General features: G+C 45.8%; 1 protein-coding gene across 7 annotated transcripts in view; it reads right to left on the bottom strand.

Annotated features, from left to right (window-relative positions):
* Positions 1 to 24269, bottom strand: part of ACER1 (alkaline ceramidase 1) — a 113586-nt gene that overhangs the window by 36240 nt on the left and 53077 nt on the right. For all 7 annotated transcript variants that reach the window (XM_086947220.1, XM_086947217.1, XM_086947219.1 and 4 more), the window contains one exon: positions 856 to 970. In XM_086947220.1, coding sequence (XP_086803346.1) covers positions 856 to 970 — 115 coding nt within the window. The remainder of the gene's footprint in view (positions 1 to 855; positions 971 to 24269) is intronic.

The raw sequence follows: 24269 nt of genomic DNA, 5'->3' as shown, positions 1-24269 counted from the left end.
CTGAATGAAAGTGTTTTTCTGACCCAAGAGAACACAACCAAAGTGTGTGCCAACTAGGGATGACACCAGATACCATCTGGTCTCACTTATCTCGTAATTTTCCTGACGTCGTGGGGCTCTCGACGCCTCCTAATTGAGCACCACCAAACTTGAATAAAGTACATTGAACGTGAACAAATTCACCATAACCAGCAGTGCATCAACCCAACTTTATTACATTGTCACAAAAGCAGCGCCATTTTCGCATTCGGGGGCGTGGTTTTTGCAGTTGAGTGACGGATGACGTCACGGCCAGAAAACTGCAAAAAACACGCCCCTGAATCCGAAAAGGACGGGGCTTGAACGAGTGATGCCCCTCTCCTCCAATGGCTGGCCTCCGTTTAGGAAGCCAGCCAATGGAGAAGAGGGGCGGGTTCAATCCCCCGTACTAAGAAACATGAATTCTCGGCTGCGCGACAATGCTGCGCAGTGTACGCTAGGCCGAGACCTAAAAAGGGATACACTGCATGTGGATTCTACAGGATTATTAATAAACTCAACCTGGAAGTCTTCAAGTAAAATTAAAAGTGACTGGTGGGCTCCACTTGCCTTAGGTCCACTGGACAAACTAAGAGCCACGGGTGGGACGCTCTCTTTCCGGGTGCAGAATCCTACGCTTGGATTGGGGCGCCAGACTTTATCCGATGACTCAGACATTACTAAAGAAACAACATTTAAGCATTGCAAATGCGAGACACAGGAGTTCAATGCAAGAAAACAGCAAATCAATTGCACTCCTCAGAGTAAAATTGCCTCAAACAAATCAAAATATATGCACGCTAACCCCAAACACAACAGAGTTTAGCAGACACATACCTACTACCATCAGCATAGGCCAGAAGACGTGCACTGCCCACGTGCGCTCCCTGGCATAGGGGTGCATGAGGTACATCATCAAGGGAGCCACGATGAAGAACGTCACATTGCTGATCTGAAAAATAAGGAAAATTATAGTGAGTCCTGGAGTTGTAGGCATATACCTAGAGGCCACATCTGTGGTGTGCCAGGGCCTTACAGTTTTTTTACGTCTGTGTTTTTAGGCACACACAAGGCTGGAAGTATGCAAGTAAATGGCATGAAAGGAACTATATTGCTTCTTCTGCAAATGACAGGTACACATATTAGTCCTGAAAGCTGCACTAGCTTACTGTACCCAAGACATACGAAATAATCCTATGATTATTGCTGAGAATTGTGGGGATTATTGAAGGGAAGCACCAAGGTTGTGGAGATAGGAACAGTGGTGGTGACAACACAGTGGTCTTTGCTGCTCCCTGCTGATGAGGTGATTCAGCAACTGCCTTTCTCACTTAACGGGTCTGCCAGCCTTGTGTGGATCTTATTACAGCTGGAGGTAACGTTTACCTGAGATGACGCATATGCCTGGTCCCCGTCCTAAACCAATTGAAAAAAAAAAAAACATATGCCCCTTAACCTCTAAATTTCATACAACCAACCCTGAACCCTAAAAAAACTTTACATCCCTTGACATATACCTATCCCTGCAGCCTAAAACCCTTACCACCAATTTCTTCTTCCCAACCCAGAACTCTTAAAAAAAAAACCTTATGTCTCCTCACCTCTACTCATGCTTAAACCCTAAAAAAGTTTACCTCTACCCACTCTGAACCCTAAAAACAACACCTTTCCTCTTGCTACTCGCCCCTGAACCCTTAAAAACACCTTTTAAGTCCCTTTACCTCTAGATGCCCTGAACCCTAAACAACCCATCCTTTAAACCCTCAATCCCTTTTTTAAGTGATATGAAAAATATGTAATTAAAAAGGGAAAAATACTTGCACAGTAAACTACTACTAGGTGGTACGTATTTGCATTTTACTGACCTATGTTGTAATGTCCCACTTTGTAAACATTGCTTGGTGAATGTTACATTCCTCTAGGTGGACGCTCATGATTCCAGTACTTGAAGTACAATCTTGATGCATGAATGGCCAAGTTAGTGAATATCTCTTTGATGCAGAGGACTTGAGACACAGCTGTGTGCTTATTGCTGTACTATTATCCCTAATTTCCATAATCACGGGAGCCCACGATTTTCTTTCATCTCAGTCAGCTCTTTAAATGGAAAAAGAGAAGTGCTGGTACTCACGAAATTGATTGGGGTGGGTCTGGAAGGGGCGTGTCTAGGGGTGTGGCTTCGAGGCAGCCATGTACAATATCAGCATTTTCTCCTTCAATGTAAAGTGCCAAAGTGCCCTTAGCTAAGTTCAGCTCATTAGTGCAGGGCGTAATTGGTATTTTTTGTAGTTTTATATAGCGTGTACTTGCCCCGGGGGCATTAAAGCGTTTTACACGAGAAGCCGAAGTTTTATGTGAAAGCATACTTTTTTTGTTTGTATGGCACAGAGATTTAAGTGATTTTCCCAAAATCACAGGATGTTAAACAGACGCTGGGATTTCACCTCCCTGTGCCATAAAAACGAAAAACGATGCTTTCATGTAGAACTTGTGCTTCCCATGTAAAGTGCTTTAATGCCCCCTGCCAAGCTTGCGCTATATATAACTGCAAAAAAGTACCAATTGTGACCTGCTGACACGAGCCGAACTTGGCCGAAGGGCGTTAGGTGCTCTGACAGGCAATGGGGAGTGTATTCCAGCGCTTCAACCTTACGCTATAACTGACAGCGCGACAGCTCCATTGTCGGGAACTCTAGTCGTCAAGCCACATCTCCTTATTCCTGTCCCGCAGTCAGTTAGAGTGTAAGGCTGAAGGAGCAACCTTGCTCTGGAATACACCCAACATAAACTGTCAGTGGCCCATACCCCAGAGCCTGACCCCAGTGTGCCACTAGGAGGACCGGTACTCTCTTGACACAAGCAGAAGTCCTGATACTCAATGGGAGAACACTGAGAAGTGCTGGTACTCAGCACCGGTGAGTACTAGCCCATTCAAAGCACCAACCCCAGCCAGTCTAGCTCTGGAATACAACCGACATAAACTGTCAGTGGCCCATACCCCAGAGCCTGACCCCAGTGTGCCACTAGGAGGACCGGTACTCTCTTGACACAAGCAGAAGTCCTGATACTCAATGGGAGAACACTGAGAAGTGCTGGTACTCAGCACCGGTGAGTACTTGCCCATTCAAAGCACCAACCCCAGCCAGTCAAGCCCCGTCTGGATGATCGCTCAGGTACACACCTCCGCCTGGTAAGGATGTTGCACCTCAGCCGAGGGATCCGGTTCCCTGAACACCTCTTTCATCTGCAGACAAATTAGGTTCTGGCGCGGCTTTAAAATATGTATCACACCCTGCCCTCTGCGTCGCGAAACAGTCAATTCATTCACCCTGCCTGGCACAGAAGACACCTTCATCTTACACAAAGGAATCCTCCCTTTGAATTACTTTACCAAAGAAATGTGCATGTCCCCGTCTGTCCTCTCCAGTGCTTGGCACCGCCACTTAATTGTCAACACCAGCTCTTATGCTAGTCTACCACATGGTAGCCATATTTGGCTAATTTAAAAACAGTTGTTTGTTAATTCAATATACCTTAAAATGACTAATACCTGCCCCCTAAGCCATTCTTATAGCTTTGGGGGCCTAGAATAGTCTGAACTGTCACACTTGTAGGAGTGTGATGCTTAGTAGTTATGTTGGGTCTGTCGGCACCGCTGGCAGGGGTAATAGGTGGTGCAAGCTTCAGTGGCCTACTGACACGGGGCCCTAGCACTTATTTTTCTTACAAATTAAGCACTCAACTATCGCCAACGAGAAACAGACTATGTTCTCCCCCAAGCTAGTCCAGAGCATGGTATGGATACACATGGTCTCTCCAACTCACACTGGCCTCTGCACATAGCTTTACCACCTGCTCAGAGCAAGGGCTAAGTAAGCAACAGTGTTAAACTGTCCAGAATCGGACAGACCTGGTAATTCTGGATCTAGCAGTGTACTTCCCATTCTGGGGAGATTACCTCGTTACTCCCCATAACACACGGGCGGTTATAGAATTATTCCAGCCCCAGTATCTTCTCTCGGAATTAACAGTAACTCGTAACAGGGGCTCAAAATAGTACTCAATTTACCCACCTTCAAAGAATGAAAGGTTGAGTGAGCCTTGCCTCGATTACTAGTGACCTGTAGATCACAACATTTTTTTTGCATGACAAGTTTATCTCACTGAGCTATCATGCCAATTAATTCAATAGTGTCTATTTACTAACAAGTATGTTGCATCAAGAGTAGTGTGGACCTTAAATTCCACTTTAGGGTAGATTTAAAACGTCTGTTTTTGTATACATACACAAGTATATTCTATGAGCCATTTGTAGGTGCTTTTCCATTTTTATTTTCGGAAATATTGACCAGATGCATTTATATAATAGTAAGAATCATTAGTAATGCAGTGTAAGAACTTGAAAGCAGTAACTCCATTGAAAAGAGAACACAGTACACAAACTGAATTGACAGACCTGAAAAAAAGTCTGAGTACATATTAGAACTCTATTGGCACATACAGTAATTAACCCGCTAAGCGCGCCGCAAATTCCGCCCCAGTGCGGACGTTCCATTACGCGGGCGGGATCGGAACGTTCAGCGGACGTGCGCAGCACTAGCGAGGTAGTGCACGCGACGTCCGCAGCACTTAAAGGGTTTAATACTGTAATGGAACTACTGAGCACCTCATTATGAATAGGGGTCTCCGGAATGTTTTTTGGTCGAATTTTGGTCACTCCACGCTACTCTTTACCACAGAGTTCTGGCCAAATTCTGCCAATCACCGTATGGCAGAATTTTTCTCCCACAAGGCACCAGAAAATACAAGCTTACATAAACTGGGTTTGCTCAAACTGAAATGCACATCTATTGACCTTCTAAGTCCGAAAAAGGAGGATTTTTCTTTTACACGTTTTCCGGTAGAGGGTGCTCTAAAAGAGTGTTTTTGCACCCACCCACTGGGGAGTCAATCAGCCTATGGATTACAAGAATCCTGACTCGATATTATATCTACTGCACCCGAGCACACCTGATCCTTATTTCTATCATCTAATTGGATTATAGACATAATGATCAGGTGTGCTTGGGTGCAGTAAATAAGAAAATACAAGCTGGCAAGCGCGATTTGGTGGCCCCTGGTGCGATTTTCAAACGTGAACAGTCGAGGTCGAAAGGCTGCTGTTCGAGTAGATCTGCTGCAGCTCAAGATGGTTTTTGTACTCGAGCTGCAGCAAAATCAACTTGAATGGCTGTGTGCTCTTCTGCAACGCATGTTGCTGCTCGTGCTCATTTTCAGCACAGCTCGTGCTACCAGCACTTAATTGCAGCTCGAGCTGCATATTTACATTCAATGACGGAGCTCTGCGCAATCTTATGGAATTTAAGTGTAACCCTGTGGAATTCTGCTGAGCGAAACTCCACGAGTTCCGCTCACCCCTAGGTATGAGTTTCCCCGTACATCAAATGGGGCTGGTAAGCCGCTGGAGCTGGTAATGGAAGATACTAGCTAGGGGTGTAACAAAATGTGTATTTGTAAAGCGCACGTTCACCCCTATTGGGGTATCTTGGCGCTGAATAACAGATGTTTATTGTTACCCAACTCAATGGTATTCATTTTATCGACCTCAGAAACGATGAAAGGCCGAGTCGATATGCTGGGAGTTGAACTTGTGACCATGAGGTCGAACACAGGCCCCTGCAGTGGATGCAATAGTCCACTGAGCCACCTGACCCCGCTGAGCATCCATGGTGCAGCACGTGCAGTGACACCAGGGCTCAGAGGCTTGTGGGGCTCACCGTACCTTGGTTATTGCTGTACTTTATCATTCAAACAGCAGCCTGTGGGGCCATTCACTCCCCTGCACTAGGGCCCATGACACACTGTCTACGCTACTGGTACCGGCCCCATCGGCATTACTTGTACTGGTGTTTCACACAGAGACTTCATCTGCTAAAAGCAAAGGAAATCTTCCTCTGAAACATCAAGAAAAATCTGACCTAAATCTGCACAGAAACTACGATTTCCATCCATTAAGCCCAAAATCTTGTAACCCCCATCATTTTTGGGACCCCAGTTAGAGAAGTTTCGTGGGCGTAAACACGACACTGATTATTCTGAAGTGCTCATAATTAAGTCCTACATAGCGCACCAATGCTCTTAAAGAAACAGGACGCATTTCTTTAAACCTGTTTGAGGTACAAGTGACTCGAATGGTTGGAATACTTTCCCGCACCCTCACCAAGCGCGTGAGGAGTTAAGGTTACTTTCAGTTCAGAAAGGATTCCATTTATGGGCCTGAATCATCAACACTCAGTTGGATCAAAACGTTCATGGTTCAAGGACACTGCAATAAACGTTCAATCACAGCCATTCGCTCAAATGTTAGACACGCTGTTCATTAATATACAATACTTCTCTAGAGCGCTTCTTCAGAGATTGGTATTAAAGCGCTGTAAGCGTAGAATGGGCAGCACGAAAATGGGCGCATCATCATTCAAGGGTACGTGTGTGTATTAAACACACGTGGGTACATGTTCATAGGTAGTAGGGTTGGATTGGGATCAAAAATAGGCCCAGGCACGCAAAAAAAGTGGCCCACATTTGTGGATGTTTTTCTTAATTTCACTTAGATCAAAAAAATGAGTGGATTAGTTCACACTGCTGAACCACACATGAATGAAATGAAATGAAATGAAATGAAATGAAAAAGAAACTTGGTTAAGCGCACTGCGGCCAAGCGGCTTCCTGGCGCTGAGGACTACAAGTAAGACCACGTCAGCTCAGGCCCCTCGCCCCCACTCAATCTGCATACTTTAATGGGCCGGCCCAGCAAGAGAAAGGGAGTGACATCTCTGCCCATCTGCCTCCAGAAAGGCCACTCAGGCCCCCACTGCCCGCTGGCGGCATCCGAACAACACAGACAGCCCCCAGGCTGCCCAAAACACGGCCCACAGCAGAAAGTCGGATACCGGCCCCTCGCCCATTGCCGAGTGCCCACCTTACCAATCCGACGCTGATAGTTAAGGTATGAGTTGCTCACAACATGAAAACACTTCCCACATAGGCTCAAATCAAAAACAACACCTTTCCAGCCACACACCCCGCAGGGTTTTGGCGCTGTTAGCATGTTATAATACAATACAAAATGCAGGGCTGCTTGCAGCAGGTGCCTCTTGGCACCATGCACGGAGCACAGCTGAAAAGCATGGGGCCTGTGAGAAACACGAGCCAGCCATCTTGAATAGGAGCAGCTTACTCGCAAGATAAGAAGGGACCACGTCAGGTTGGACAATGGTTAATTAGTAAATAAAGCAAGTGCTTTAATCTGGCAGGCTGGCAGTGTAGCAAAATAGGCCTTTACTGTTTGAAACTGCTTTGTAGGATTTTTCATTCTCCTTTCTTCAAACGGCCTCCTTGAAGTTGGCGATCTAGTTCCTCAATTATATCACAATTATATTTGTAAACCACACACTCAAAGGGCCTCTTGGCGCTATAGTACAGATTTCAATTTTACCTGATTCATATGGGTTCCCATTTTATTGGCTTACGGACCGAGGACGAAAGGCTGAGCGGCCGCACATGGATTGGAACCTGTGAGCATGCATTCAAACACAACTCCTGCACTGGATTCATCAATGAACCCAGCAATGAAAACTGCATTCACCTTGCTCTCCTTGACCTGCATGACCCGGGTGCTAGGTTTGAAATAAGAGGCTGCTCGTGCAACTCTAAATATAGCACCCAGACAGCATATTGGACAACTCTTGGCTTCCTTTATTTACTTCCGGTCCTTCAAGTCTGTGTGTATTGTGCACCAGATAATCCATGGAAGCCAACTTTCAATCTGCAACTCGAATTCAAAACGTACACTCCTTGGCCTCTTTGCACACAGCATTAGTTCACACACAACACATCCAAAAGCAAAGATTCTGGGAGGGGGCTTCTGTATCCCTCTCTGGAACCAAACTCACTACTCCTAAGATGTACTCGAAACGCTCTACTCTTCAGACAGGATCTAAAAATAAGTGGCGGCCGCTACTTAACAAGGGTGGAGGGGAGGAAAAATATGAAAGAACAATAATAACTCACCTGCAGGCCGGATGCCACCTCTTGATCCTCTTCGGTCCGGTCATCGACTCCTAGAAGCAGGAAGCACACAGGCTCCCCTAGCCAATCACAACACTGCTCTCACCAGCATCACAGCCAGGGTCACACTTATGGTTCGGCGCTCAGGCCGGGACTGGGAGCTTGTGCATGTGCTCTACCCAGGCTGTGCAATACAGCAGGTGGAGAACATGCTAACTGTGCATGACTGTTTGGCCAGCCCAAGACGGCCAGATAAACAGTCATGCGCACTTAGAGAGTGACCACCACTCCTCCCCCTGCTCTGGCCAACCCAGCCCTGCACGCACCTAAGCCAGCACCGAAAAATACAATGATAACATTGCATTATTATCATTTTATTTTTCCTTTTTGAACTGTTCGCGGAGCAGTGGGGCAACACTCCTCCGCCTTAACAGAGGAGCCGCTGCCGCTGCTGCTAAAAATGTCCCGTACTCAAAGCCTCGAACCAAATCTCGAGTCAACTAAAGTCGGACTTTTCAGTGAATAACAAAAGAATTGGGAATAATATATTTGAGTGATTCATGTATAGAAAAAGACCAAGGTGGTGTTGGTACCAGACTGTGCGGTGGAGGAAAAGTTGGAAAGTTGGCAAGTGCCAATCCTAAGAATGTTTCCAGCTAATTGCATATGAAAGGGTAGCTAGGAAGCCCATGTGGATAGAACACAACCTGTCACAATTTTTGGCATTTGGAACCTTGTTATGGAAATTAATTTTCCATGCAGAATCTCACGTAAACGTATGCCTTTCATGTTTTTTTTGCCTTCTCATAATAGAAATGTGTTACTCCTTTGGGACTTTAAAATGAAAACATAGATGTGTTGTGGTTGTTGGATGTAGACCTGTTGTATAGTACTTTCTAAGCCAGGTGTCTCGGTCTTAATGAAATCTTGAGCTTCAGCATTCTTTGTGGTTGTCCAACCTTGGGTCAACATTCCACATAGCTCAGTCTGTATTGTCCCCACACCCCCTTAGTATAAGGAAGTACCTTAATCCTTCTGCAATTAAGACTTTTGATCTTATCTGCCTTTGGTGGTTTTCACAAATACCTGTTGTTGCAGATTGTTAGAGATGCCTGACTGGGCAAAGAGAACGTTTTTTTTACTACACTGGTTGCCCATGTAAGCGATGCTGCTATTTGTGCAGCCTGTTTTGGGGTTGTTTGATAGAACTCTGAGCAGCAGGTGATGTGAGTCAATGAACCTTTAGACCACAGCAGTGGAAAAGAAGTCATAGTTATTTATTAGGAACCATTGTTGGCATGGGACCAGGAATCCCAGATGCTTTGATTCAGCTAGCTTTAGGAGACAGCAAGATCTGCTTTGATAACAGCGGCAGGGCGATTCTCAGCATTGGCGTCAGTGTGGACAAGACCCTTATGAGCAGGGCCAAGCAACTGAAATGGACACATTCTCCATAGTTGGGGTCAACTGTTGGTAAGTTCAGTTTTCTGCTCCATTGCCCGTACTAGCCAACCACATGTGACCTTAGTGCTGAAGTAATAAAGCAATACTATCAAAGAAACTGCTACAATTAACTTTTTGGGCTTATACCCTAAATAGCATGTCACATAGCTCTACCACATCGACATTAACACCTTGGTTCCTTCTTTTTAAAGATGTACCAAATGTTGAGCCATTCATAGATGAGGTGCGCCCAAAATTAGCTAAATCTTTATATATAAAGTTTAGATATGGTGTGCTACAAACAAATGCTAATAAATCTAGATGGGAGTAGTAACCATGGAAGTGAAAATAATGAATTGTGTGTATTATGTCAAAGTGAAGCTAAAGAAAATGATTTGCATGTCCTATTTTTCTGCCCAGTGTATGACAACCTAGGAAGAAATGATTATACCCATTTGTAAAAATATAAATACTAGGTTCTGCAAAGAGGCAGTGAGAATTTTGAAAACTGATACATTGCAACCAATTGTCTTTAGCGTAAGCGGATACTTTTTTAATGTAAGCCTTATAAGGGCTAAAGCTGGGCTAAAGCTCTGATAGTGGATACTATGGTAATCAAAGGTATAATCTGAACAAAATTTGCTTACGCACTGTTTGACCTCGCACACAGCACTATACGATTTTGCACATAGCGCTTTGAAGCTGATATATGCATATTACGATCGAATTGTGGAATATGGGAACGATGATTTTAAACATGTATTGATGAAATTTGTAGCACCATGAAGTCATATAAGGATCCCATGGGGAAGCATAAATACGGAAAAAGGCCATTGGATTAGAAACAAATGATTTTATGATTATGAATGCCTATATTTTAGATATTTATTGTATATTATATGGTTTTAGTAGCTATAGTGGGGGCAGGTTGCATCATTCACATTCCTTTCTAAAAGTCCTTATTGCGGTGTATAGCATTTGTATTACCATCAACTGTATTTGAATAATTGGAAATTGGTTTTATATGCATCTTTTATGGTTCCAAATGAATCGAAATAAAGATTTTTTGACTTTGACTTTGAATAAAGCATTATAATAATTTGATGTTTTAAGAGTAGCCAGATTGTGCTCACGTTCGAGAAATGTAAGGTGAACAAAAGGAATTCCCAGGGCACAGATTTTGTAAGTGCTGCAGAACCTGACTGGAGTCATTTGGACTTACATATTTTTATTTCAATCAAGTAATGAAGGCTACTACTTTTCAGTCGTGCTTGTGGCCCAAATCCAAGTCACTAAGAGTGTATCTTCACAACGTTTACCCAATAAGTGCCTTGACAACGGCAGGATAAAACGATTGCATATCCCTGTGCAAAGAATTTTCAGAAAAGGAAGTATGAAAATTACAATTGGTGCAGAGCCCAGCAGATGGCCATATCACAGGATACGTGATATGGCCACCAAACGGTCTAAGTCAGCCATGTCCGATGATGCCATATCGGTTGGATACTTGCCAAAGTTTCAGAATATCCACATGAGATAAATGTACATGGAGCAAATCGAAATGGGAATGGTTTACATTGTCAGTGGTTATCCTGAACATGGCTCAAGGATCTGGTTGTTCTGGACCAATGTTCAAGGACAAATAAATCCACAAACTGCGCTGGCCTAATGGACCCATAGAGATATATCCGGTGGTTAGTTCCTCATCAGCATCCTTACACAATCTCAGCTGAGATACCTTCTTGAAAACTAAAAACATTTTTTTTTAAATAAACTTATGTGCCAAGATAGCCAGAACCAATGGTTGAGGAGATTTTAAGTCATGGAACTCCACTAACTATACAAGTCATATTTACCTCAATGTTTTCAGAATTTGTGTGACAAAAGTAACTGATTGTTTCTCTGTACAGTTTAGAGCACTCCTGCTCAGGAGGTGTGTCCTGGCACGAGTAGAGAGCACCGAAGATGAGAGGGGTTCAGAAAGAAAAGTCAGGTTTGTGATTTTTTTGTGACTGGGTACACACATTGCATTGTGGTCTTAACACCTTGGCTGCTAAGGGGTTTTCCCCTCCTGCGCTGAGTATTCAGGATCCCCATTGTTCATGACAAGGTCATCTCGTCATAAGCAGGTAAAACCCATGACGAGTTGAACTTGTCATGAGCACTGAAGGGGTTAAAGAGAGTGCAAGTTTGTTCAAAAGTTCAACAGAGGTATGAGAAAGACCCCTCTCAGACAACAGGTGTGATGAAATTTAGGAATAGATACAAGAGCTATGGCCAACGTTACAGTTTACAATGGAAGTAACAAATTCCTAGGATGTTATAGAGAGAGATTGGAGGCCAAAAAGAAAGTAGCTCAGAACAAGGCCGGACTGGCCAGTCGGGCAAGCGGGCAATTCCCGGGAGGCTGGAGCCCCAGGAGGCCGGTATTGACACTTGGAGGCCGGTTCGGCCTCTCCGAATGGTGGTGCTCATTACCGATCCTGGCCGCAACTTGAAAGCGTTGCTTTTATTCTAGCGCACATTAGGACGTCTGCCCATGCGGGCTGAATTTTTAATTTTGCCAGGTTTGTTTTAAGTTTCCAGTCCGGCCCTGGCTCAGAAAGAAGAACTTTATGACAGATACAGAGGACCTTAAAGAGAATTTGTTTATGAACCACGAGCTAATGGAGTTTCTCTAAATATGTGGAGACAGAAACATGCCAATTGTAAAACTGATTCGGTAACACTCCGATTCTTTCCATTCAAAGTATATGTCATTTTCCAATTTTTCAACGGTGTATTACAGGGTTTGTAGTTTTCTCTTATAAGGGGAGAGGGAGAGAGAGAGGGAGAGGGAGAGGGAGGGGGGGAGAGAGGGAGAGGGGAGAGGCAGAGGGGAGAGAGAGAGAGAGAGAGAGAGAGAGAGAATTGATCAAGCTACGGTCCTTTTACCCACTGGTAGTTTCAGCCCACGGAAGTGTTCCTAGGTGCGGAGTATTTAGTTTGCCTAATTTGCTCTGATATTTATGCTAGCCAGTCTTTTAGTCTTAATTGTCCATAGCCAGGTATGCACAGTCACCAACAGTTCTGCTAAAGATCTGCTCAGCAGAGAGACGTAAGGGTGGGTCGCAACCTGCAAGAAACAATATGGTGGTTTGACCTGTCGCAATCAAGCGCCACCTCACACTAACCATTTGTGGATAGAAGAGCGCTTTTTTCTCTCCCACACTGGAAAACCAAGTATTCCTTTCTCAGGCAACACCTTAAAATAGGCAGCAGGTCCTTATGGCACTCTTCCAGGTACCTCTGCGGTACTATGGATAAAACACACTGTCCCACTCTATGCCGTGGCGCACACTTAAGCCTGTGTTCTGGGCACCAATTGGCAAAGGTGTCGTACCACAACAAAGGTGCTGTTCCCAGTGGTGAAATGCACCAGTGGCTGCGCTGCAAAAAGCGCCTTCGTGAAGGGCAGACTGGCTGTTTGAATCCACCAGTCCGCCTTTCACTGTGTGGGTGAAAAAGACACCGGATTTTCGAAGAAGGGAGTGGAGACCCCGATGTAGTGAGTGACTGCACCTGCCTGTAAGGGGGAGGCCCGGAGGAGGTTCCTGGCACCTTCTGTCCTCTATTCTCTGAGGAGATGTTGACCGTGCATTGACCAGCACCACCGCAATGACGAGCACCATCGGTTGGCCAGCTGACAGCCCATTGTCCCTGCACCGTCTGGAAACACAGCGACGGCCAGAGGCAAAGTGTTCCCTCATTGGTATGAGGCCGCATCCCTCTGCAAGTGATGCAGGAACGCATGTAGTGCTGGCACTATTACAGAAAGGGCCGGAAGAGTGTCTGGAGCGCACCGGTAAGACCGGATTCCAGGGGATGGAAGACACCCCTTAATTATATCAGACGGTCTATATGCCTTTCACAGTCATTCAACCAATCAGAGGCTGTTGCTGCAGCTCCAACTCTCCTTGCCAGAGCTGGACACAGAGTAAGGGAGGTGGACAGCAGCACACCCGGTTGTACCTTGAAGAGCACATGGTCATGACTGTGACTTCGGTCTTTGTTGAATTGCTGTTTCTTTGCAGCCACACGCTGACCTACCGGAACTTGTTGAAGTCAGTTGGGTGAAAAACAAAGAGAACACTCCCTGCTGCATTGGACACATCCAGAAACCTAGAAATCTGGCTGCAATGGCCTGCGCAGGAAGGGCGAGCAAGGAGCTGCACAGGAACTTGCTGGCGAAACAGGAGGAGGCAACAATCAGTAATATCTGCAGCTGTATCATTGACAACAGACACGTTTCGGACCACACACAAACAAGGCGACCCACACCCAAGATTGTCTAAATCTGCCATATACACATACACCTGCTGAGCCAATACCTCTTGCACCTGTGGCAAAGGTGACTGTCAAAGTCATGACATACTCAGCTGTTTACCCGGGAGGGCCAAAAATGAGACTCCCCAAACCAGGAATACACGCAAAAAGTCCTGCAACAAACAACTAACCATGAGCGCCACCAACCACCAGTCATGTCACAGCCAGAAAATGGGACCAGCAGTCACCCATATTGAAAGGAGGATCACTTTAGTTGAATCCATCATGTTCCAGCAGATTCAAGCAATCTGCTCTCAACAATCACACTGGAGCAGGCACAAGATGAGACCTCACATCAGTCGCCTGAGCAGATCAACATATTGGTTGGACAAGAAAGACTGAAGTCAAAAGCAGGGAAGCTCAAGGACGTTCAAACCTGAATTCGCCCCCTCACACGTAGGATGGTATCTAATTCCTCACTCACTCCAGCCATTGTCTGTTAACACCCATCGGATCATGAGGAGACGACTTCACAACATTGTGAGAACAAAAACCCCAGAAAATTGCTCGAAGGGGGTTAAGTCCATTCTCTGCAAAACACTTAGAAACTTATTTGGAATTCACAAAGTACTCTGGGAGCAGTAATGGAAAGTTTTCACAATCATGGATTTCCAGGAGTACTCAAATGTTTAAGTAGGTCGAAAAGCAAAGGGTAAGCAGATGCACCATTCTATTATCAACAATCATATGCAAATCAGAATAAAAGAACAACATTCTAATCCATGGTTCATCCCAACAAAAGCACAAGCAAACACTCAGGTGCATCTCATGAAGGTTGAAGGAAATAGTCTCACCATAAAAACGGGACGAGTCTTGCATAGGGGTGGGTTCACTAGACTATTTGGGACAAACAATAGATCATGTTGGTGTTAAATCCAAATTAGATCTCGCTGAACCCATCATAAAAGTACCACACCCCACTAATAAGGAGTAATAAATGTCGTTCTTGGGACTAGCAAAATAATGTGCTAGATTTCTGAAGAACTTTTAGGCAAACTCTTTAATTGTCCTTCGACACTGTCCTGATGATGGCCCTGGTCTAATTAACTACCTGGGGCTGAAACATGGACAATCTTACAATATGAACTGTTCGAATATCTACAGTGCTAATAACTACTACAAGTAGATGTTGATTATAACATATGAGATTATACTTCTGCACAGCCTATTGTTTACTTTGATTAAAGTGTTTTGTATTCATGTTTTTGCCTTTTTCTGTTTGCCCCTTGTCTTCACAAAAAGCGCTGTGCCGCTGCACAATATCACGTTCATTATTATAAACTACTGAAAATGTAAATTATTGTTTTAAACTCCTTTTTGTGTGCTTTTATATGTATATTTATTGCACGTGCAAGGTTGTGCACTTATGTTTCCTATTCTGTGGCCATCCATGGAGATTAATCCAAATATTGTTTTTAAATAACTGCTTCTAGCGCCTGGAGTAGACATGGGTACTTCTTTCAGCTGTCCGGGTTTAAATGTTTGTGCAACTCGGCATTGGTGCAGTAGTGACACTCACTGATCTTGTGACTCTATTGCTGTTAGCTTATGTCATGCGGATTTGTAGAGCACGCGGTCACCCAGAAGGATATCCTGGCACTGAGCAAATGTTAGTCTAAACAAATCTAGGGTCTAGGGGGACTACTCGAAAAGCCAGGTCTTCAGCTTCTTGCTGGATTCAAGAAGTGAAGAGGAGGAGGCTCTTATGTGTAGTTGCAGGTCCTGACATGCTCTAAGAGGGTTTAGGAGAAGGCTCGACTGCGGAATCTGGTTTTCTGTATGAGTGGGATTTTTGCAAGTAGGATTACGGACTAGCGGAGGTGCATGGAAGGTTTGTGAAAGCAGATTGGATTGTTGAGGTGTGCTGGGCCAGTGTTATTTAGTGCCTTAAAGGTGTTGGTGAGGAGTTTGAATAGTGGCCGTTTGTGAGTGGGAGCCTGTGATGGTCCGTAAAACATCTCACTATTGTAGTGTAGCAATTACAAAACATATGCATTTGACCTGTCCCAATACACAAAATAAAACAAAAGTGCACTTCCCGCTGTTAAGGACAGAATTATACCTAATACTCGGTGCTATCCACCTCATACCACAATTGAATATAGAACAACAGGGTCCACAAACAAATCTAGATAATTCAACTGTAAACACCCCACCTCCCCATCCGGTCACCTTGGGATACACCTCCCGGCATCTTGTACCACTGACTATTTAGCACCATTCTCCGGGGCTCACCAGTAAGTTTACAAATCAGGATTAGTCTCCGGTCATGCTCTCTACTCCGATCCATGTCCAACCGACTGCGTTCCCCTCAGTGGCGTGTGTAAGGGGACTCTCCTCCACCACCTCTAGAGGGACCACTGAAATGCTGGCCTGCCACGCCCTCATGTCATCCTCCAATTTGTTGTCCCTATGGACTAGTCTCATGCGAATTAGTTCCACTGTGGCCCATTCCTCCAAGTCTCTGGTCCAGTTTGTCACTGCGGGCGGCATCGGGCTCATCCAGTTAATTGCAATCCGTCTTTTGGCCAGCACCAGTCCCAGCTGCAGAAACCTTCTTGTGTTTCTTGCCCTTGGGATAAGTCCCAAAAGTACCTGCTTAATGGAGTGTGGAATCGACCAACCCGTTATCTCCTTTAAACGGTCTAGAAACGCCTCCCAAAAGAGTTTCAATTTCGGGCAATCCCAGGTCATATGCAAGTACAGAGCGTCATTAGAACCACATTTGGGGCAGTGAGAGGAACGGTCCGGATAAGTTCTATGTAGTGTATGTAGAGTCAAGTATGTTTGATGCACAATATTACATTGATTAAACCTAAATCACACATTTGAACTAATTTGATGCCCTCTACATGTACCTTTCCCCACTATGAATATGACAATGGCTCTTATAGTACTCCGTCCGATCTGCCTGCACTGGTTGCAGGTCTGCGGCAAGGTCCTCTCTCAATGCCCTGTAGATATAGGATCAAATCTGTGGCCCCAGGCCTTCGTAATGAGGATCCAGAGTGTGGCAGTTATGGGTGGCTCTTCAGGGAATGATGGCCATATCTCCTGTGCGAATGCTGAAATCTTAGCGTACTGGAGATATTGTCCCCGGCCCACATCGAAGGTATAGATGCCCCTTTGTGGCACAACCTCTCGCCGTCCACCTAGTGATGGCCATATGTTGGCTCATTCTTTTGAACGGTATCACCGCCAATATCGGGGTCTCCGGAGTGTACAGTGCTCGTTTCACTACTGTTTTAATTGCATATTCCCATAGTGTAGCCACATGCCTAATGACATATGGAAGGTGCGCTGGTACCCTCGATCCCATCATGAGGAGATCCGGAAAGGGACCCTCCAACAGCCGTTTCTCCCAATTGTCATTTTCATCCAGCCAATGTATCGCATGATGAAGTTGTGTCGCTATGTAATAATATGTAAGCCTGGGCACTTCCAGCCCCACTGATCCCACGTTCTCGGCAGAGTATCCAGCTTTACTCTTTTCCGTGTAGATCCCCACAAAAGTTCCACCAGAAGTCGATCCAGCCTTTGAAAGTACACCCATGAGATACAATAGAGCGAGTTCTGCAGAACATTTTAGGCATTGTGGAAGGACCACCAATTTAATCTGTGGCGGTCCTTCAGGTGTGCATGATGTGAGTGCTGCGTGGGAGGTTCAGAGTGATCATGGTTGATAGTGATCTATTCTACAACCGGCTTGCAACTATAAAGAGTGCAGCACGTGCAGTGGCACTATTGCCTAGGCGTCTGCGGTGCTCCCTGCACCTGATTTAGGGCTGTATTTTAGTAGATAACCAACCTTCAGGTGTGCATGATGTGAGTGCTGCGTGGGAGGTTTAGAGTGATCATGGTTGATAGTGATCTATTCTACAACCGGCTTGCAACTATAAAGAGTGCAGCACGTGCAGTGGCACTATTGCCTAGGGGTCTGCGGTGCTCCCTGCACCTGATTTAGGGCTGTATTTTAGTAGATAACCAGCTACTGGGTGGGGCTATTGCTTGCTTGCATTCTAGATACTGGCTCCACCACTGTCACAAATATCTTCGTTTGCTGACCACTGCACTAAGCAAATGGGATTTAAAATATATTTTGTGGCGGGTGTGCTACCACTAAGCCCCGTATATCTAAAGTTTGACTTTGCTTAGTATTAGAATACTATCCATCTCCCAAACAAGCATGCGCCTGGCTGTAGCCTCGTTGGCTCATGCCCCTGAGGGAGACACATTGCCTGCACCTGGCTGGGACGGCTTGAAATCTGGGCTGACCCCTCCACTATCACTAAAATAAAAGAGAAAAACTTGAGTGGTCAGGGAATCCAAGTCTACCTGTGGGAGGGGCTCCTACAGGTAATTGTTATGGCATTTATGGCGCTTACTAACCTGATGAGGCATTGCATTTTTTTGGCGATCACTCAGCCCGCATTCCCTCTATCCCTGCAAACTTTTGCTTTCCTAGCCTCTCCATTACGCTGCCTTACCATCACACACACGCCCTCTCTCTCTCACTTACTCAGGGCCCGATTCACATAGGGACTTGTGTGTAGTAAAGTTATGACGAGTGCGGATTCTTCACACTAGTGGCAAAGTCTCCATAATCGAGGTGGAGTCTACACAATTGTGGTGGAATCTTGGCAATCGTGGCAGAATCTCGGCATTCAGGGCGGAATATCTGCACGGCGCACTCTTTGCTGTTCACCGTGTGGATATTCCGCCCTGAGTGCGGAGATTCCGCCCTAAATGCGGAGATTCCGCCCCGAGTGCGGCGACTCCGCACTCGTACCTTAACTACACACAAGTCACTTTGTGGATCAGGCCCATAAAGCCTCTCACCTTCATGAGCACTCACATTCACTGCTCTTTCACTCTCATGCCTTTTGTTCTCCAGCAGTGATTTGGTGGAATGACTAACAATGGAGTTTACAATGTTCCCTCGAATCAGAGAGATTCAAAAAGACCATCAAAGGCAAAAAATAAAACAAATAACGGTTCTCCTCACTTTCTCCAGCACTTTCAACAATCAGATTGCAGAATGCCCCTTTGTTTGATGTGTGATTGGGTTTTGAGCGCTAGAACATCCCTTTGTTTATCTGAGTTCTGGATTACAGAAGGCTCCTTGCCTGAGGTGTGGGATTGGGTTTTGGATCCAGACTGGCCAACTTTTTGATGGTGTATTTGTTTTTTTTATTCCAGATGTCCTTTGGTTTGACATCCGGTTTGGCGCTGCACTGTCCCTTCATCTCTCGCTGTATCTAGACACTACCCCTTTTGCCACCCCCCTTTACTTTCCTCACCCCATTTTCCTTTTCTTCTATGCTCCCAAAAAGTTTTTTTCTGGTATCTTTTGTGACTATTTTCCCCTCATCTCTACGTCCTGGCTTCCTCCTACCCCTTTACCCTATCCCCTTACCCTTCCTGCTCCATTCACCTTGCCCCTATGTTCTTCAAATGCTTTTCTTGATACTTATGTAACTTTCAACTGATGTAATTTGCAACATTATTGTCCCTCATGTAAAGCGCTCCGATTCCATCGGGTCTAGCCAGCGCTATATAATAACTCATTAATTACATTTGTTCCCATTTAGGACTCTCTCTTTCCCTTTGTCTGCCTCCCTAGCTCCTATCCACTCTCCCCTGAATCTCTCACCTTACCTGCTAGTCTGCCTAGCCCCCTATCCTTTGTGCCCTTTGACTAAGCACTCCTTCTCCCCTTGTTGGGGAAAGATCCAATATTTATACTCTGGAGTCTCAGCATACCCGCTGAGAGAGTCCACTGCGCCAAGGGAGCCACTCACAGCTGAGGTATGGTGTGGCACCCCTTGCCAAAGCACTCCCTCTCCCCTTTTTGGGGAAGGATCCAGTATGTAGGCCTTGAAGTCTCAGAGAACCCTCTGAGAGAGTCCACTGCGTAAAGGGAGCCTCCCGCAAATGAGATAGGGAAGTGATACCACTTCCCCTGGGATCACAGCTTACTGGATTTTGGACGTTGCTTTGACTCGTCTACCGGTTTGTGCCCCAGTCGCCCTTTCCCTCCTCTTTCCATGCAAGGTCTTTCACCCCCCCTCCTCTTTCCCGCCTTCATTACCTGCCTACTTCCCCAGCTCCTGCCCCCCTCCCCCGAATCTTTCCCCTTGCTTGCTTTTCCCCTTTCGTACTTGTGCTTATTGTTTATCTTGACCTTACAAGTAACTATGCTGCCATGCTCTAATAACTGTGTAACCTTTGTGACGATGTAACCTGTAACTATGATCTGATACTCATGTAAAGCGCTCTGATACATCTGGGTCTAGCCAGCGCTATATAAAACCTTTAAAATAATTTTCTTTTTTTTAAAACCGGTCATACTCCACATCACTCACCAAGCATCACCATCACTAACCAATCTCACCAAAGCAACCTGCCATACTCTCACATCACTCACCAAAGCATCACCATCACTAACCGATCTCTAAGGAACCTGCCATACTCTCACACCACTCACCAAAGCCTGACCATCCCTAACCGATCTCACCAAAGTAACCTGCCATACTCTCACATCACTCACCAAGCATCACCATCACTAACCAATCTCACAAAAGCAACCTGCCATACTCTCACATCACTCACCAAAGCCTCACCATCACTAACCAATCTCACCAAAGAAACCTGCCATACTCTCACATCACTCACCAAGCATCACCATCACTAACCAATCTCACCAAAGCAACCTGCCATACTCTCACATCACTCACCAAAGCCTGACAATCACTAACAAATCTCACCAATGCAACCTGACATACTCTCATCACTCACCAAAGCCTCACCATCACCAAACGATCTCACCAATGCAACCCGTCATACTCTCATCACTCACCAAAGTCAAACCATCACCAACCGATCTCACCAATGCAACCGCCATACTCTCATCACTCACCAAATCCGCATCAAACCCAACTGATCTCACCAATGCAACCCGTCATAATCTCATCACTCACCAAAGCCTCACCATCACAAACCGATCTTACCAATGCAACCCGTCATACTCTCACATCACTCAGCAAAGCCTGACCATCACTAACCAATCTCACCAATGCAACCTGACATACTCTCATCACTCACCAAAGCCTCACCATCATCAAATCTCACCAATGCAACCCATCATACTCATAACTCAACAAAGCCTCACCATCACCAACCGATCTCACCAATGCAACCCGACATACTCTCATCACTCACCAAATCTGCACCAAAACCAACCAATCTCACCAATGTAAGCCGTCATACTCATCACTCACCAAAGCTTCACCATCACCAACCGATCTCACCAATGCAACCCGACATACTCTCATCACTCACCAAATCTGCATCAAAACCAACCGATCTCACCAATGCAACCCGTCATAATCTCATCACTCACCAAAGCCTCACCATCACTGCTGATCAAACCAATGCAACTGCCATACTCTCATCACTCACCAAAGCCTCACCATCACCAAACGATCTCACCAATGCAACCCGCCATACTCTCATCACTCACCAAAGCCTCACCATCACCAACCGATCTCACCAATGCAACCCGACATACTCTCACATCACTCACCAAAGCCTCACCATCACCAACCGATCTCACCAATGCAACCCAACATACTCTCATCACTCACCAAATCCACATCAAACCCAACCGATCTCACCAATGCAACCCGCCATACTCTCACATCACTCACCAAAGCCTGACCATCACTAACCAATCTAACCAATGCAACCTGACATACTGTCATCATTCACCAAAGCCTCACCATCACAAACCGATCTCACCAATGCAACCTGCCATACTCTCACATCACTCACCAAAGCCTCACCATCACCAAACGATCTCACCAATGCAACCCGCCATACTCTCATCACTCACCAAATCCACATCAAACCCAACCGATCTCAGCAATGCAACCCGTCATACTCTCATCACCCACCAAAGCCTCACCATCACCAACCGATCTCACCTATGCAACCAGTCATACTCTCCTCATTCACCAAAGCCTCACCATCACAAACCGATCTCACCAATGCAACCCGTCATACTCTCACATCCCTCACCAAAGCCTGACCATCACTAACCAATCTCACCAATGCAACCCGTCATACTCATCACCCACCAAAGCCTCACCATCACCAACCGATCTCACCAAAGCAACCCGTCATACTCTCACATCCCTCACCAAACCCTGACCATCACTAACCAATCTCACCAATGCAACCCGTCATACTCATCACTCACCAAAGAATCACCATCACCAACCGATCTCACCAATGCAACCCGACATACTCATCACCCACCAAAGCCTCACCATCACCAACCGATCTCACCAAAGCAACCTGCCATACTCTCACATCACTCACCAAAGCATCACCATCACTAACCAATCTCACCAATGCAACCCGTCATACTCTCACATCCCTCACCAAAGCCTGACCATCACTAACCAATCTCACCAATGCAACCCGACATACTCATCACCCACCAAAGCCTCACCATCACTAACCGATCTCACCAAAGCAACCTGCCATACTCTCACATCACTCACCAAAGCATCACCATCACTAACCGATATCACCAAAGCAACCTGCCATACTCTCACATCACTCACCAAAGCCTCACCATCACCAACCGATCTCACCAATGCAACCGCCATACTCTCATCACTCACCAAAGCCTCACCATCACCAACCGATCTCACCAATGCAACTGCCATACTCTCATCACTCACCAAAGCCTCACCATCACCAACCGATCTCACCAAAGCAACCTGCCATACTCTCACATCACTCACCAAAGCCTCACCATCACCAACCGATCTCACCAATGCAACCGCCATACTCTCATCACTCACCAAAGCCTCACCATCACCAACCGATCTCACCAATGCAACCGCCATACTCTCATCACTCACCAAAGCCTCACCATCACCAACCAATCTCACCAATGCAACCCGACATACTCCCACATCACTCACCAAAGCCTCACCATCACTGCTGATCAAACCAATGCAACTGCCATACTCTCATCACTCACCAAAGTCTCACCATCACTAACTGATCTCACCAATGCAATCAGACATAGTCTCATCACTCACCAAAACCTCACCATCACCAACCGATCTCACCAATGCATCCCGAGATACTCTCATCATTCACCAAATCCGCATCAAAACCAACCGCTCACCAATGCAACCAGTCATACTCTCACATCACTCACCAAAGCCTGACCATCACCAACCAATCTCACCAATGCAACCCGTCATACTCTCATCAGACACCAAAGCCTCACCATCACCAACCGATCTTACCAATGCAACCGTTACTACCACCACAGCCTCACCACGACTACTCATCAAATGCTCATTGTCACCATCAACCATCACATTCTCATGGTCAACCTCACTCACGGCAGTCTTACCAGTGCTACCCATCACACTCTCAGATCACACACCAGTCTCTGGTAAGCTCTCGCAGTACTTCCATGTCTGTCCTTAATAACATACATCCTACAGCCCCCCTCGTGTGCCCCGTCTGCACACTTTGTACACAGAGCCCATTCTTGTACATTCACAGTGGGCTCCCCTCTGACATGACTTATTGGGGTGTACTATCCTTATGCAGCATCCTAGGCATTCAAAGGCTGCCAAGAACGTAGAACAAGCCTTTGCAATGCCAAAGGGTCGGGCTTGATTGTGCTAATACATGCAAACAATGTCAAACACAGGTACGCACAAATGCGCAACAAAAGTCAGACCTATAGGCTTTGCCCACTCCTGTTCACTTGATTACAGGCTCCGGGTGTGCAATATGATTGACACCACCAGCACTAATTCCTGGAAACATGAACTCGTTGGCACGTTCTGTATTGTCATAATACACAAGAGCTGATAATGGGGGAACGCGGTTCTTTATTAAAGTACCGGACAAGTGGCCGTCTCTGTCGTGCAATCACCTTTTTCTTTCTCTAGTTTTGCTCATGAGACCAGGTGTTATATGGTGTATTGACAAACATTTTAAATTTGAACACTGGGAACTAGGTATGACTGGCACCTTGGCGAAGCCAGCTTCTTGGCAGAGATAGTTTAAGACTGCCCCTGGCACTCTAAGAAAGAATAGTGTTCCCCCATAATCAGGTCTTGTGTATTATGGTTTAGTGAGTGGAGGGCGACCTGGTTACTTTTCCCTTTTTTGCTCCCCTTTTGTTGATGACGTTCTGCATTGTCCCAGTCTGCAGAGCAGCAAGAGACAACAGATAGCCAGTCTTTCTTTTACTTCCACTAAGGTCATGGAAACAGGCGAAGGACCACCAATACACCACAGAGGAAATAAGAGAAGAACTGCCTCTCACGCCCCTG

Source organism: Lissotriton vulgaris, chromosome 12, assembly GCF_964263255.1.
Source record: "Lissotriton vulgaris chromosome 12, aLisVul1.2, whole genome shotgun sequence".
NCBI classification, from domain to species: domain Eukaryota; kingdom Metazoa; phylum Chordata; class Amphibia; order Caudata; family Salamandridae; genus Lissotriton; species Lissotriton vulgaris.
The sequence above is the reverse complement of the archived record's forward strand: the minus strand, read 5'-3'. Positions and strand labels throughout refer to the sequence as shown.